This window comes from Danaus plexippus, chromosome 14 (genome assembly GCF_018135715.1).
Source record: "Danaus plexippus chromosome 14, MEX_DaPlex, whole genome shotgun sequence".
In the NCBI taxonomy this organism is placed as follows: Eukaryota; Metazoa; Arthropoda; class Insecta; order Lepidoptera; family Nymphalidae; genus Danaus; species Danaus plexippus.
Genome location: NC_083546.1, coordinates 3637678 through 3650515, shown reverse-complemented (window position 1 = coordinate 3650515; position 12838 = coordinate 3637678). Strand labels below are relative to the sequence as shown.

Here is a 12838-nt window from a genome sequence, read left to right as displayed (position 1 = left end):
TTGTATAACAATTTATAATAAAAAAAAAAAACAGAAATACTCAATTAAAATTGGGATTTAAATTATATATACCAGTATTTAAATTAATCAATATATTCCATTTCCATATTTACATTTAAGTTTTTATTTTTCTTTTAGTTCTTCATTTTTCTAGAATATACATTTTTTTATATATGTATATACCAAACGCGGTACACGAGCAGACTGTCTATATGAAGGAAGACACCCATGGACATTTGTAACATAAGGGATGTTGTAGATGATTTGCCGACCGCGATAGAGGAAGAATGAAATAAAAGGGTGGGAAAAGGGAAAGGCAACCGACTTTCGCACTCATCGCAGGAAAAGCAGCTACTAAGGGGTACTTCACGGCCATCTTCCGTGATACACTTTCCCAATCGAGCCAGCGCAATTGAGCTTTAATAATTTGACCAAAGCTATGCTCTACCACCTATAATCTATATATGTGTACAATAATATCGTTAAACTGTATGGTGGGTGTTATATGCCTAAAACTGTATTGCGGAAGGTTCTGTGCCCTGTAATAAGTTTTTTTAACAAGCACAGGACACTGGAGAATTTTACTAGGAACTTAATATAATAATTAATTAATTGTGTATTTAATCTGAGTGTATAAGTAGCAGTGGGAAATAATTTTAAACACTTTTTATTCGTTATAATTATTTATCAAGAATCAATAAAGAATTATTTAATAAAAGCAGTCTTGGGTTAAAGGAAAAATCATTTAAAATATTTTTTTTTCTCTCCAGCTCTTCATAGTAATATACATAATATATAAATAAAACACATATACCATAATTAAAAATTAATAATTAAAAAAAAATTACAATAAGTCCTAAAAATCTCTTCAACTTAGATAAAATAATACTCTGTTGTGCAAATGATTCTAATAGAAGCCATTTAAAAAAATATATTAAACTAAAATGTACGTGAGCTTCAAGCTCTTTATAGAAACAGAAGTGAGATAGAATTGTAATGAATATTAATTTCAAAATAAAATATCCAAGTTAATTTATTTTCTATGTCTTTTTATTTATAAACTGTATATTTTTATTTAATTCTTTTCATGAAATAACATTATTAATAAATTCTTGTAGTAAGTAAAAGCACTCTTTTAATGGTTTGTCACAACATATTGACTTTATTTTAAATACAATAAGTATTTTTTAAAACATTGTTTTTTATAAAATAGTAAAATTTTTGTATTATATAAACCTTTTATATTATTAAGTTTCTTTATTTTGTTAAATATTTATTACATTCAATATCTGTTGACGCTTGCCTTTGCATTCTCAAACCTCTTGTTCTTGTGAGATCTGCCTATGTAGTAAGTGCCTTTTTTTGCAACGAGAGAACGATAGATTTCGTCATGTCTTGGACCCAGTTGTCAGTATTCACAAAGCGTTGTAGATATTTTGCAGCGTATTTCCATATATTTTTTTAATTTGATATTTAATTTCATCCATAATTTTTCAAGCCTTTAAGTGCTCCTGTCATTATTTTTAGAACGAATTCTTTCCGTTTTTTTCAACAAAAGACGTCAACTTTCCAAAATCCTTGTGTCATAGCCTTAGGCTATCGCGTAGGTTCTGATCCTACAACTTACACGTTTCTGGTCTAGTAATCCATTTTTGTCATGTGGCAGTAAGATACTATTAATTGATGCTTCGATGTGTTAAGGATATTTATTGCCGTCTGATACTCAGTGTTCACGTTTTAGGGATGGGAGTGTCTTCTATAAAACCAACCATTCTTCTTCTAATGAACTACTACTACTGAATTGAAAGATTTTACGAATTGAGAACCTTTTTTTAAACACTGCTTTTCTCTTAAAACACATGTTGAAAAAAAAATCAAAAAGGAAATAGAATGAAAATATTGTATGTAACATATGTTTATTTTTGTTGTAAACTTCTAAGCTTTTATATGTTCACTCAAACGATTTAGTTAATAAAAAACTTAAATTTAATTAGACATTAAATTGTGAAATCACAAAATTAATTCACAAAATTTTATATTTTTTCTACATATACAGTTCATTTAAATATACGGAGGGCTTAAAAATTTATGAGCTTCCTGATAAACAAGTGACAAAGCAATTCTATTCAAATGCAAATTATACGTTGTGAATAGTCATTGTTAAATAAAACACACGGGGCAAAATATTGTTATAATTTTTTTAAATAAAAACTAAAAAGTTATAATAAACATTCTGAAAAATAAAATAAAAAAATTACATGGAAAACTGTGGATGTCTAAATGCGAAAATTATGTTCAAAAATGTTTAACAGCTTCGTTAGTATATAATAAAATTATAAAAAGTGCATTCCGTGCAAAATCTTGTTCACAAGAATTAATATTTATAAACAAACAGAAAACGCTTGTCAGAAAACCAAAGAACGGATATTTTTAGTATTAGTGTAAAAAAGCTCCTGCAATTTTACAAGGATTTTCATGCGAACGAATGGTCAGGCAAATTATTGTGCAGCATTCAACTTGTTACAGTTTTTGTATAAACTGTTAACAATATACTTAATGATATACTTTACTTTTTTAATGAATAAAGAAGGGTTGCTTTTTATGGGTTGACGTTAAGAGAACTCGATTATGTAAACATTTAAAATTTATATATTAATAAGAGTTTTGTTTTGTTTTCTGTATTTTAAATAGTACGATTTATTAGTTAATCAGGAAATAAATTAAAACATTCGGTATAGAAAACTTTACTGTCTAAAGTCAAACATTTTTAATATTTTTACCACATTTACTATAATATACCTACATACATTAAATTTTACCGTCACTATATAACTCTTAAAGAATGTGCTCTTCCTAAACTTAATATACAATGTACACACATGAATAAAAAGAAAAATCTTGAAAATAATTAATAAAATTGCATGTTTTATATAATATATATAAAAATTAACGATGTTTTATAGGGCCAGAGGGCACAGTAGTACGCCAGAGAGAGCAGCAAGGAATGTAAGGCCTTGCTGTTGTGGAGCACTGCATACCACTCGCGGTTGTTGACTGCAAGCAGCTATGTCCTGCGCCAGCACCCACGACATGCGGCGCAACAATGCGGCTGATGAAGCCGAACAAACTCGCCCTGCACGACTCACACACGACACGAAGGCATCGCGAGCGCTAGTTTAAAATGTATATTAATAATAATAAATTATATATATTTTTTCATAAGTTTGTAAGAAAGTTCATTAATGGAAACTTCAAGATAAAGTTTGAAAAAGGTAAAATATGAAATGTTCCGGATTTATTATATGTATGAGTAAAAATGTTTTTATCTTCACAGATGACTTGCTAATCGTCTTTTGAAAAGACAAAATTTATGTGGGAATTCAAAGTAGTTCAAGACTGAAGACATTTTAGATATCTATAGACATTTGGATTTTCATCTATTATATGAATTAAAAAGAAAAGAACTTTTCAATAACAAGTTTTCTTTCAAATTATTCTCAGCGAGCCCTTTTATATGGTACCTGAACTGATTTGCTTGTGTTAAAAGGGCTCTAATAATAAATTAATACTGATAAATATGGACAGGTATATTAATATTTTTAGGGAATGACAAGATTATAAGAAACATAAATACAGCACGCAAAAATTTTGCTCCCGCATCTCGTATAAAATAAATAGGAAAATTGTAGTGAAGAAAAATTCTTGATACTTAATTTGACAGAAAGATATATTTAAAGTTCATATTTATTCGATTGTAAACTGCTACGTGTTATGGCAAGCGAATTTAAATTTATATAACATATAACTTTGTGTGGGAAATATTTGTTTTAAAAGAGTTAAAAGTTCTAAGGAAAGAATTACAATGGTTGGTAACTGCTTCCCAAATAGAATAAAAATTAGAAAGGGTACAAAGATTTTTACCTTTTCCAACGTTAATTTGCATAGATATAGAGTAATTTAACCTTATTTGGTGAATAGAAGTGGGGCTGCGTAAAATAGACACATGCATTTTAATATAAAAGTAAAAAAAGCAACACTCATTTTAATGATAATACTTTATTATTAAACCTAATTTACCAACATAATTAAGCTTCTGAAGAAATGTAACGCAGAAAATAGCCGGAAAGACCTCACCACAAAGGTAAGGCTGTTTCAGCCTTTCAGACTAAAGGATTTTAATTAACAAAATCTTCAATATTAGAAATTGTTTCCATACATGAGCAAAAATACGTATTTTAAAATTTAAAGGGTAGGTTATGGTGAGAGATATTCGAGACGTGTAATCTTAACGTAATTTTCGTAAAAAAAAAGCTAAAAAACTGTTTTTATATAAAATGTAGGAAAAAAATCAGACGATTCACCTGATAGAAAGCGTCAAGCCTTGGACAAGACAGTAATTCAACAAGATCGCTTTTATATTAAGAAGTGCTAGGTTTTCCCTATTTAGAACATTATTCTTATCTCTGTCCAAGATCTCAAAGTACCGTAAGGTGACTTGACTCCATTTAACGCCGGTAATTTAAAAATTAAATATACGCTACTTACTGTAGTAAGTAGCGTATATTTATTTTTTAAAGGGTGTTTTTTGATAATCCAATTATTCCATGGTATATTCTACCGACGATACAAATGGAAATCTCAAAAACAATATTTGACACAATTTTATTGACATTCAATACATTAACATACTTTTCGTCAAAAGATTAAATATTATCTAAAATAATTATAAATGTATTTATATTTCAAAACTCCTACATCGCTTTTACGGGAGGTGTAAAGTAGCTCTTGATACGTTCCTTGAACATGATAATATGGAAACATTCAATAATTAATAAGAACAACAAAACATATGCAGTCCCCCTAGGCTATTTTGTACCAATAAGTTTAGTTTGCGAGTTTTTATGAGTCTCCCTTTTTTCTCATACGAAAATATTTATATTTATTTCCTTTAACATTTGCAAAACAAATTAGAACAACAAGAACTTATCAAATTGCTTGTAAATTTATTATCATTTACATTAAGCTATAAGAAATTATTCACTAGAGACCTTAATTAATAACCATCCGATATTAATAATTAGTCAAAAGTTAAATGAACAAAATCTAATGTTTAGTAAAATTGTCTGTAAAATTTTAACATTATATTTTATTCAAAAACGATTAAACCAAAAACCTCAGAGTAATGGAAAATTTGATGCCGGAGGCTGCTGTTGCCTTGCCTGTTAGGTACAATTCATATAATAACGAAATTGTAGCTCATTTCAGGTTAAAAATTTCAACGCCCGACAGAATGTGACGGCGGTAATAATTATAATTTAAATTTTGTAAGCATTGTTTTACGAATTCGTTAAAAGGGGTGACGACGGTCTTTAAACTTCTTCATACAGATTTTATAGCAAATTTTTACCAGCATATCTTTATGTTTTTGTTGACACAAATGTAGTGTTATCATTTGGAGATTTAAGAGAACATCGTAACGACAAAATCAGTCCAAAAACGGTAAAAATCAAGTAGGAAGCTGAGATTTATTAACTCTTTCAAAAAGTTTACTACAGAACTATATATCAATTAAAATTCAATAAGGATATCTCAATTCCGATGAAATGCAACTTATCTTTGAGAATTTCCACTAGCCAACACATGGAATAAGAGTAAATGGGAGGAGACCTACTCACTTGAGATTCGCTGACTACATCTTTATTTTCGCGAACCCATGTCAAAACAGACGAAATGATAAACCCACTGATAAAAGAAATTGATAAAGTTGGGCTCATTATGAACCAAAACAAAACTAAGCTAATACTAACAAACAGCAAAACTACGAACATCTAACTATATGACAAGCCACTAGAACGCTTGAATAACTACATATACCTCGGCAAACAAATATGTTCAATAACGATAATTAGAAAGAAGAAATAGAAAGGCGAGTGAACATTAGTTGAAAATGATTCTGGAGTCTTAAAGAAATTGTAAAAGGCACTTTACTCCTCCACCTGAAGAAGACTGTTATGTATACTTGTATTCTACCAACTCTCACTGACGACTGCCAAACAAAGACCTATAAAGCAAAAATTAAAATAAAACTAACAAACGGTCAGAAAGCGATGAAAAGAAATAAAAGGGTCTTTCAATAAGGACGGATAGACTTTGGAATGAAATTAAACAAGCTGTGTGTAAGCTTTTAACAAAAAAATATTTTTTTCTTTATAAGGTCCATATATGCCATTAAGTATAGAATATGACATCATTCAAATGCCCACCTCAGTTTCTCACAGTAGCACGGACCGAAGTGGCCCAATTTTCAATTACTCTTCCGCAAAGATCCAGCTGAACTTGAAAGACGGTGTGTGTTATGTTTGCCTTTAGGGCAACACTGGATTGTGGTTTATTTGCATAAATCTGCGACTTCAAAAAACCAAACAAAAAAAAAATCTAGCGGGGTTAAATCGCATGACTTTGGTGTCCAATTCACATCACCCCTACGAGAGATTACCTTAGTTTAATCTAATCTAATCGCTCATACAGAATGTCAAACGCAGCGTCCGCTGTGTGGTACGTGGCGTCGTCCTGCTGGAACGACATGTCATTGATATCCATATTGCTTAGTTTGGGTCATAAGAAATTCATTATCACCATTCTGTACTACTAGCCATTGACGGGCACCGCTTCGCAAACGTTCAATTTCGAATAAATAAGGACTAATGCCGCCACCGACCCAAAATCGTGCCAAACTGTAACTTTTTAAGGATGCATTATCACCTGCTGACCAATGAGCTCTTGGGTTAGTTTAATCTTATACGGGTATAACCCTATGTCCCGCCTTAAAACAAGTCGAGGAATCGTCCGTTTCGGATTCTGCTGTACACTTTGACGGACCGCAGCGATGTTCTCGACTGATCATGCGTTTGTTGAAAATGCGGGTGTGGGCAACACGATTTCCGAACCGACCGTTTCTAATTTAGCCACCAAACTTTGAAGAGTCGACGTCTACCGTAAAAAGGATGCAATGAGCGCAACATTTGTACTAACAAAGCCTGTTTTTGATAATAAAATTATATCATTTGTACGCGCTATTCAATCGTGTAACCTGCTATGGTAATTTGGCACAACTAACTGAATACTTAACAAAAGATTTGATAAATGTTATCAAGATAAAATCACCGCCACAGGCCGCAAAAATCTAAACACCCTTATTGGAATACCCATTATATTAAAAATAAAAAAAATTCAAAAGATAAAAAGCAAAAATGTAAGAGAAAAAACCAACTAATTAGACGTACTGCATTATGCTCGCACATAAAATGGCGATTGGCTGGACATATATCGAAATACACAGATAGTAGATGGATATTAGAACCTACAAAATTGAAAGAAGCTGCGCGAAAAAAAGAGGTTATCCAAGGAATAGGTGGATCTACGAAATCATTCCAATCGCGGGAAAAAACTGAAGAGGAAATGGAAAATTGTGAAGCAAGCTAAAGTAGGCCTTTATCCATAATGAGATTCAAATAACAGAGAAGTAATAGTTATTTATTTAATTATAAGAGAAAACGTTATTTAAGGTTGTTGGAAATAAATGGGCTTTATAATTATTATTGTTATTCCAAGGAAATTGCGAAATATATATTACCAGATATACTATACATTACCAGCACAGCTCAGTATTCTTGTTGAAGAAAACTATGTGGTGGGAGCGCTCTGAAATCTCTCTTGCAGCTAATTGCAGCTCGTCTACACATCGTGACCAGTCTGACGACACCAGCAACCAACATGATGGCTCCTTCAGGAAGTCTGTTACAACAATTACGATTAATCGGTGATAGTTTTTTTTTTATTATTTAATAGTTTTGAAATCCTTCTTTTTAAATTTTTGAAAAAATCGAAAACTAGAATTTTCTAACAAAATAATAGATTATAATATTGAATGTTAAATTTTAATAAAACACTGATATACATTTATAAAAGTGACCCGCAAAATTACATATATATCGGAGCGAATACGTTTTATTTACCTAATTATAATTTACGGATGATTAAATCTATCAGATATCACGTTAATAACCACCTTCTTAGTGACCTGTGCAAGTGCAGTCACAACAATGAGTGTTGGTTGCTATAAATATAGGTAAGGTAGGTAGGTAAGGATTAAAACCTTTGTCCCTCGAGCTGTTTCAGGGAATTGACCTCTTCGAAATACAGGATTAGTCAAACCGTTTAAAAGGTTACCTTAAAAAGCCGGAGAGGCTGATGACAGTCGAGAAGAAAGGCATTGGTGACGTCAGCTATCGGAATAAAACTAATATTTTTCAGATTTACTATTCGTTTTAATTATTTTAACTACATACTCCCGACGTTTCGGTTACTTTGCAGCAACCGTGATCACGAGCAGACGTCAGTTATGCTGACGTGTCACTTTTACAAACGATGAAGTGGTAATAAATACGACATACATTACAAGAAAAAATTATTTAAATTGGTTATTCGTAGTATGCTTTTATTTTCATTTTCTTTACTTTTTTATATGATTTCAATTCCTCCCTTTTTTTTAATACGCTGACTATTATTAAGAACATTTATAAAGCGTCTTACCATTTCGTAAGCCTGTTCCATTTGTGCATAAATAACGCATGAGTAGTCGTGCACCCCCAATTTGCTGTTGAACTATCTTCTGCCCGTCCGTTGGCAGACAACGTTTTATCCACGCATCCATGCAAGCCATACCAGTATGATATGCCCTACATAAACAAAAATTAAAAAAATAAGATCAAAGGGTTATTTTATATCAGACGTTATAAATAGCACTCTTGATTATAATGATTGTATATAAGCAAATAAAATTTGTTTTATATTTTTAATATTAAAGAATTAGTTCCAGTTAATGGAAGTGTTATGTTTCCATATTAACAGTTTGAAAATGATTTATAATTTATTACAAATTTATTGTGATATTAATGATGACGGTGGTCATCCTAAACCTTTAAAGTTAATTTTTTCATCCGGAATATTTTATTAACATATAAAAATAGCAACACTAATACACATCTTAATTTTTTTTATTATTATATTTGAATGCTGTTCTAACTTAAGATAAAATAAAATGAATAACAATAGTTTTTTTTTCATTAACACTTCCACATTTAGTAAAATAAGATATCTATATAATTCTTGTAACTTGATCTATAACAATTAATTAACAAGTTTCAAACTTCTCTAAACGTATGTTGATTCCAAAGGAACGCTTTATAAATTCCAGAACTAGTTATAACTTTAAACTTAAAAAAAAAGTTTTATGGGGTTTTTCCATCTAAAACATAAAGCCAGAGAAACTCACAAATTGTACTTTCTGAGTCTAACCTATCATAAGGACAAAGGACAACAAAAAAAAATTTTTGATTTTAAATAAAAGAAAGCATTATTTTCTAACATAACTATGAATATCTCAATTCTGAAACGCTTTCCCAATAACACATTAGGAAAATACAACAAATTAAAATATTTCCTTTAATGAAAAATTCATGAAATAACTCAATTATTCAACTGTTATGTATATAAAACCTTTAAAAACATGCTACAAAATTAAATTTATTTATAGAAATCAAAGAGATATTTCAATTTTAATTCTGACGACGTATTGAAGTTTATTTCATTCAGCTCTATGGTTTCTAAAACGATTATAAAGTCTTTTTGCAAATATAGAAAAATGTTTTCAGAAGGATCAAATACAACCTTAGAAGAAACGCTTATGAAAATTTCACTAATCAATAATATTTGATTTGAATTACAAAGAGGTTTTATTACCAAAATTACTAACTTAATGGTCAAGAAACAGTTGAATGCAATTGTCACTCTTTAGGTTTTTGAAATAATTCTCGTTATCGAAAACAACTAGATTTGTGGATCGATGATCTTTTAAAAAAAATGTGTCACATAATATTAATAATGATGATTCTTATAAATATCCTAAACACAATTTTATATATTGAATCTCTTATCTATCTTGCTAATAACATTTAGTCGTGTAAAACAAGGTAGGTATGTAATACATATATGTATGTATCGTTTACGACCACTTGTGAGAATTTAATGGCCCAGTGTTTTTTATGACAATTCGTTAAGAGTTTTTTTTTTTTGTTCTGTAAATGAATCAGTTAATAGTATTACGATTTCGTATTAAATTTATAACATCTCAGTATTTAAATATTTATTCTTTCGATATTATATAAACAACTCATTTACTTATATTTAGTTTCTGTCAATTTTAATATCAATTTCTGTTTGATCGAAAAATAAGTACTATGTCTAGAAATGCATAATAAACGATTTATAAAACCTTTTTTGAATTATGAATACAATTTTTTTAGTTTCAGTTTAATTAATGACAATAAAGTGCTTACAGACAGTGCTTATCCAGCTCTTCTTTGTTTCGAGGGAGACCAACTTGAGTTCGTGGTGTAGCGTCAACACACAGCTTCAGATCTTTAGGATCGCAACTATCCTCGCTTGTTAGAGCACTGCCACTATCTGTATAATAAAGTTAAATTTCTTTATCACGCAAATTGGAGAGTAGTTTAAATATTGTTGGATGAATAAAATAACGAAATAGACTGTTTTTTTTTTACTGTTTCCTGAGGTCGCTTAAATAACCCGTTGTAGACTAAATGTTTTTCTATATAGATATTAAATAGATAAGAATGATAATCAGAATTAACAATTTTAATTTTAAAGATATTTACTACTTTTTAGATTTTTATCGTACAAAATTAGTTCACTAGTTGCCCACCTACTAGCTTATTTTTTTTTGTTCGAGGGTGAGGCCATTATGAATTTCAAAAATTAAAGAATGCTCTTCAAACACATCACACCTTCACATAGACTAAGAAGTAGAAGAACATTTGAGCTACCTCGAGTGAAGTCAAATCAATCCTAATATCTCAAGAGAAAATAGAAAATTCTCGTTTTTGAAATTTTTTTTCAACATGTCAATTTAAATATGATGCGTAGGATCTGGAATTCTGAAATCGTTACACGGACACAATAAATTTCTGCGAAGTATCGAAGTTCAATTTTTTTTTTCATTGTGTTAAATTAGTACTATCCTCAAAGGGGTGGACTGAAATATTTAAATTTTATATGATTTATCTGGTTCAATTACCTCGCATTAAATAATATATAAATTTATTTCTGTATTTGATCTATCAATGATTAGTGAATTAAATTGGTTTTTATAGCTATTCATCAACTCGTGATAAAATATTCTCATAAGTACTTCAACTAGTTAAATAACTTTTGAATATAAATAGTATTACACAAAACTAATTTAGATTTATTTTTTGTAATTACATATATTTTTGAAACAAGTAATATTTATCTTATATTTTTAAGAGAAATCTCGAAACCATCTCGGTTTCATCTCAATGAACCTTCAGTACCTTGATGTAGACAATAAATTTAATACTAAACAATAGAAGTATGTTGTAAAAGATTTAAAGTCTGACATTAATAAACCTTAGTGTTAGTGTTCACTGAAATACTTTATATTTAATATCTTATATTGATACTAAATGATATGTTTGCATTTATTCGAAAGGAACCGAATAATTTGAATTAAAATTAATTAAAGAAGCTTGGTGTTACTTGCTAGAATAATTGGTTCAATAAAAGTGCATTGGTAACTCAAATTTAAATAAAATTTATTTTGATAAATATTATGTTTTTACTGTTTCACGTGAAGAAATGTCAAAATCCATAATAGTAATTTCATTGCCAAGATTATAATGTTCAAATTCCTTAAGAAATCTCATGTTCGATGTTTTACTGAGTGTATTTTATCCGAGCTTTATGGATTACCGGTGCCGAGAACGATAAAATGTTTTTGTTATTGGTTTTATAGGACAATTTAAAATATAGCCGTTTAATAAGTGTAATGCCTATGTCCATAAATAGTTCATAAATCATGGTCTATTGAATCATGAATTACATGAATAATACACAATTGAATGAGAAATTGCTTGTATTTTGTCGCTAAAAAACAAACTCTCGACTTTATAGTAATATACAACGTCTGAAAATTTGAAATTACTACAGTCCTTGTCTCATTTATTTTATTAAATCAGGTAAATATTTTCTGAAACTTATTCAATGGTTGTGATTAATTAAAAACTGAAATATTCAAGTACTGAAAATTAAGGTTAAAAAAAAATCAAATGACTGTCTAATAAAAACAAATGATGTAACGTAAACAAGTGAAAAACAATATGTTTTCATGACTTACAAGCAATTAAGGCAGTTGTTAAAAATAACAACATCATTTTCGAGAGCGTCAGCCACATTTCTTACTTGTTTAAATAATAACTTTTCACTTCACAAGTCACTCATAATATCTTGTTTATTATTAAGTTCGGGAACAGTAACGCACTCGTTTAGTCACATTGTAGCGTTCGTTCAAGAGCACGGATCGAGGTATACTGACGGCTCCTATGGGAAATATCACCGTTCACTATTGCGCCTTTGACATATGTATTTTTTTATAATTTAAAGCCCGGGAAGAAAATTATATATGTTTTTTAAAACATCTTTTTTCACTATGGTTGTATCCACTAATATGTTCATAAAGATTTTTTCTTTTTTGCTAGATTAAACTTGCAATGAAAAAGATATTAATTACAATTTTTATTAGATGATAAATTCTATCACAGCGAAACTTAATCCCAATTTTGTAAATCAATATTTTATGAAGTTTCCTCTTAAGAATTACTTAGACATGTTCTTCAGTACTTTTGTTTATATCTGTTTATAGATTTGTTTAGCTCGATGGATTCTTTTATGTCTTATTCAA

General features: G+C 29.5%; 1 protein-coding gene across 1 annotated transcript; it reads right to left on the bottom strand.

Moving 5' to 3' along the window:
- Positions 1–1933: 1933 nt before the first annotated feature.
- LOC116769723 (uncharacterized) lies at positions 1934–12463 on the bottom strand. Its single transcript, XM_032660908.2, has 5 exons — positions 12275–12463; positions 10398–10524; positions 8593–8738; positions 7653–7794; positions 1934–3171 (listed from the first exon to the last, which is right to left on the bottom strand). The coding sequence occupies exons 1-5, from the start codon at positions 12330–12332 to the stop codon at positions 2958–2960; spliced, it is 687 nt and encodes a 228-aa protein (XP_032516799.1). The 5' UTR covers positions 12333–12463; the 3' UTR covers positions 1934–2957.
- Positions 12464–12838: the final 375 nt, after the last annotated feature.

Excerpts from the sequence above, each read along its gene's own strand:
- LOC116769723 (XM_032660908.2), bottom strand. The coding sequence starts at position 12,332 with ATGTGGCTGACGCTCTCGAAAATGATGTTGTTATTTTTAACAACTGCC. Across the intron at positions 8,739-10,397 it reads GAGCTGGATAAGCACTGTCT|GGCATATCATACTGGTATGG; the intron begins GTAAGCACTTTA and ends TTGTTTATGTAG. Across the intron at positions 3,172-7,652 it reads AAGAATACTGAGCTGTGCTG|CGCTCGCGATGCCTTCGTGT; the intron begins GTAATGTATAGT and ends ATTTTAAACTAG.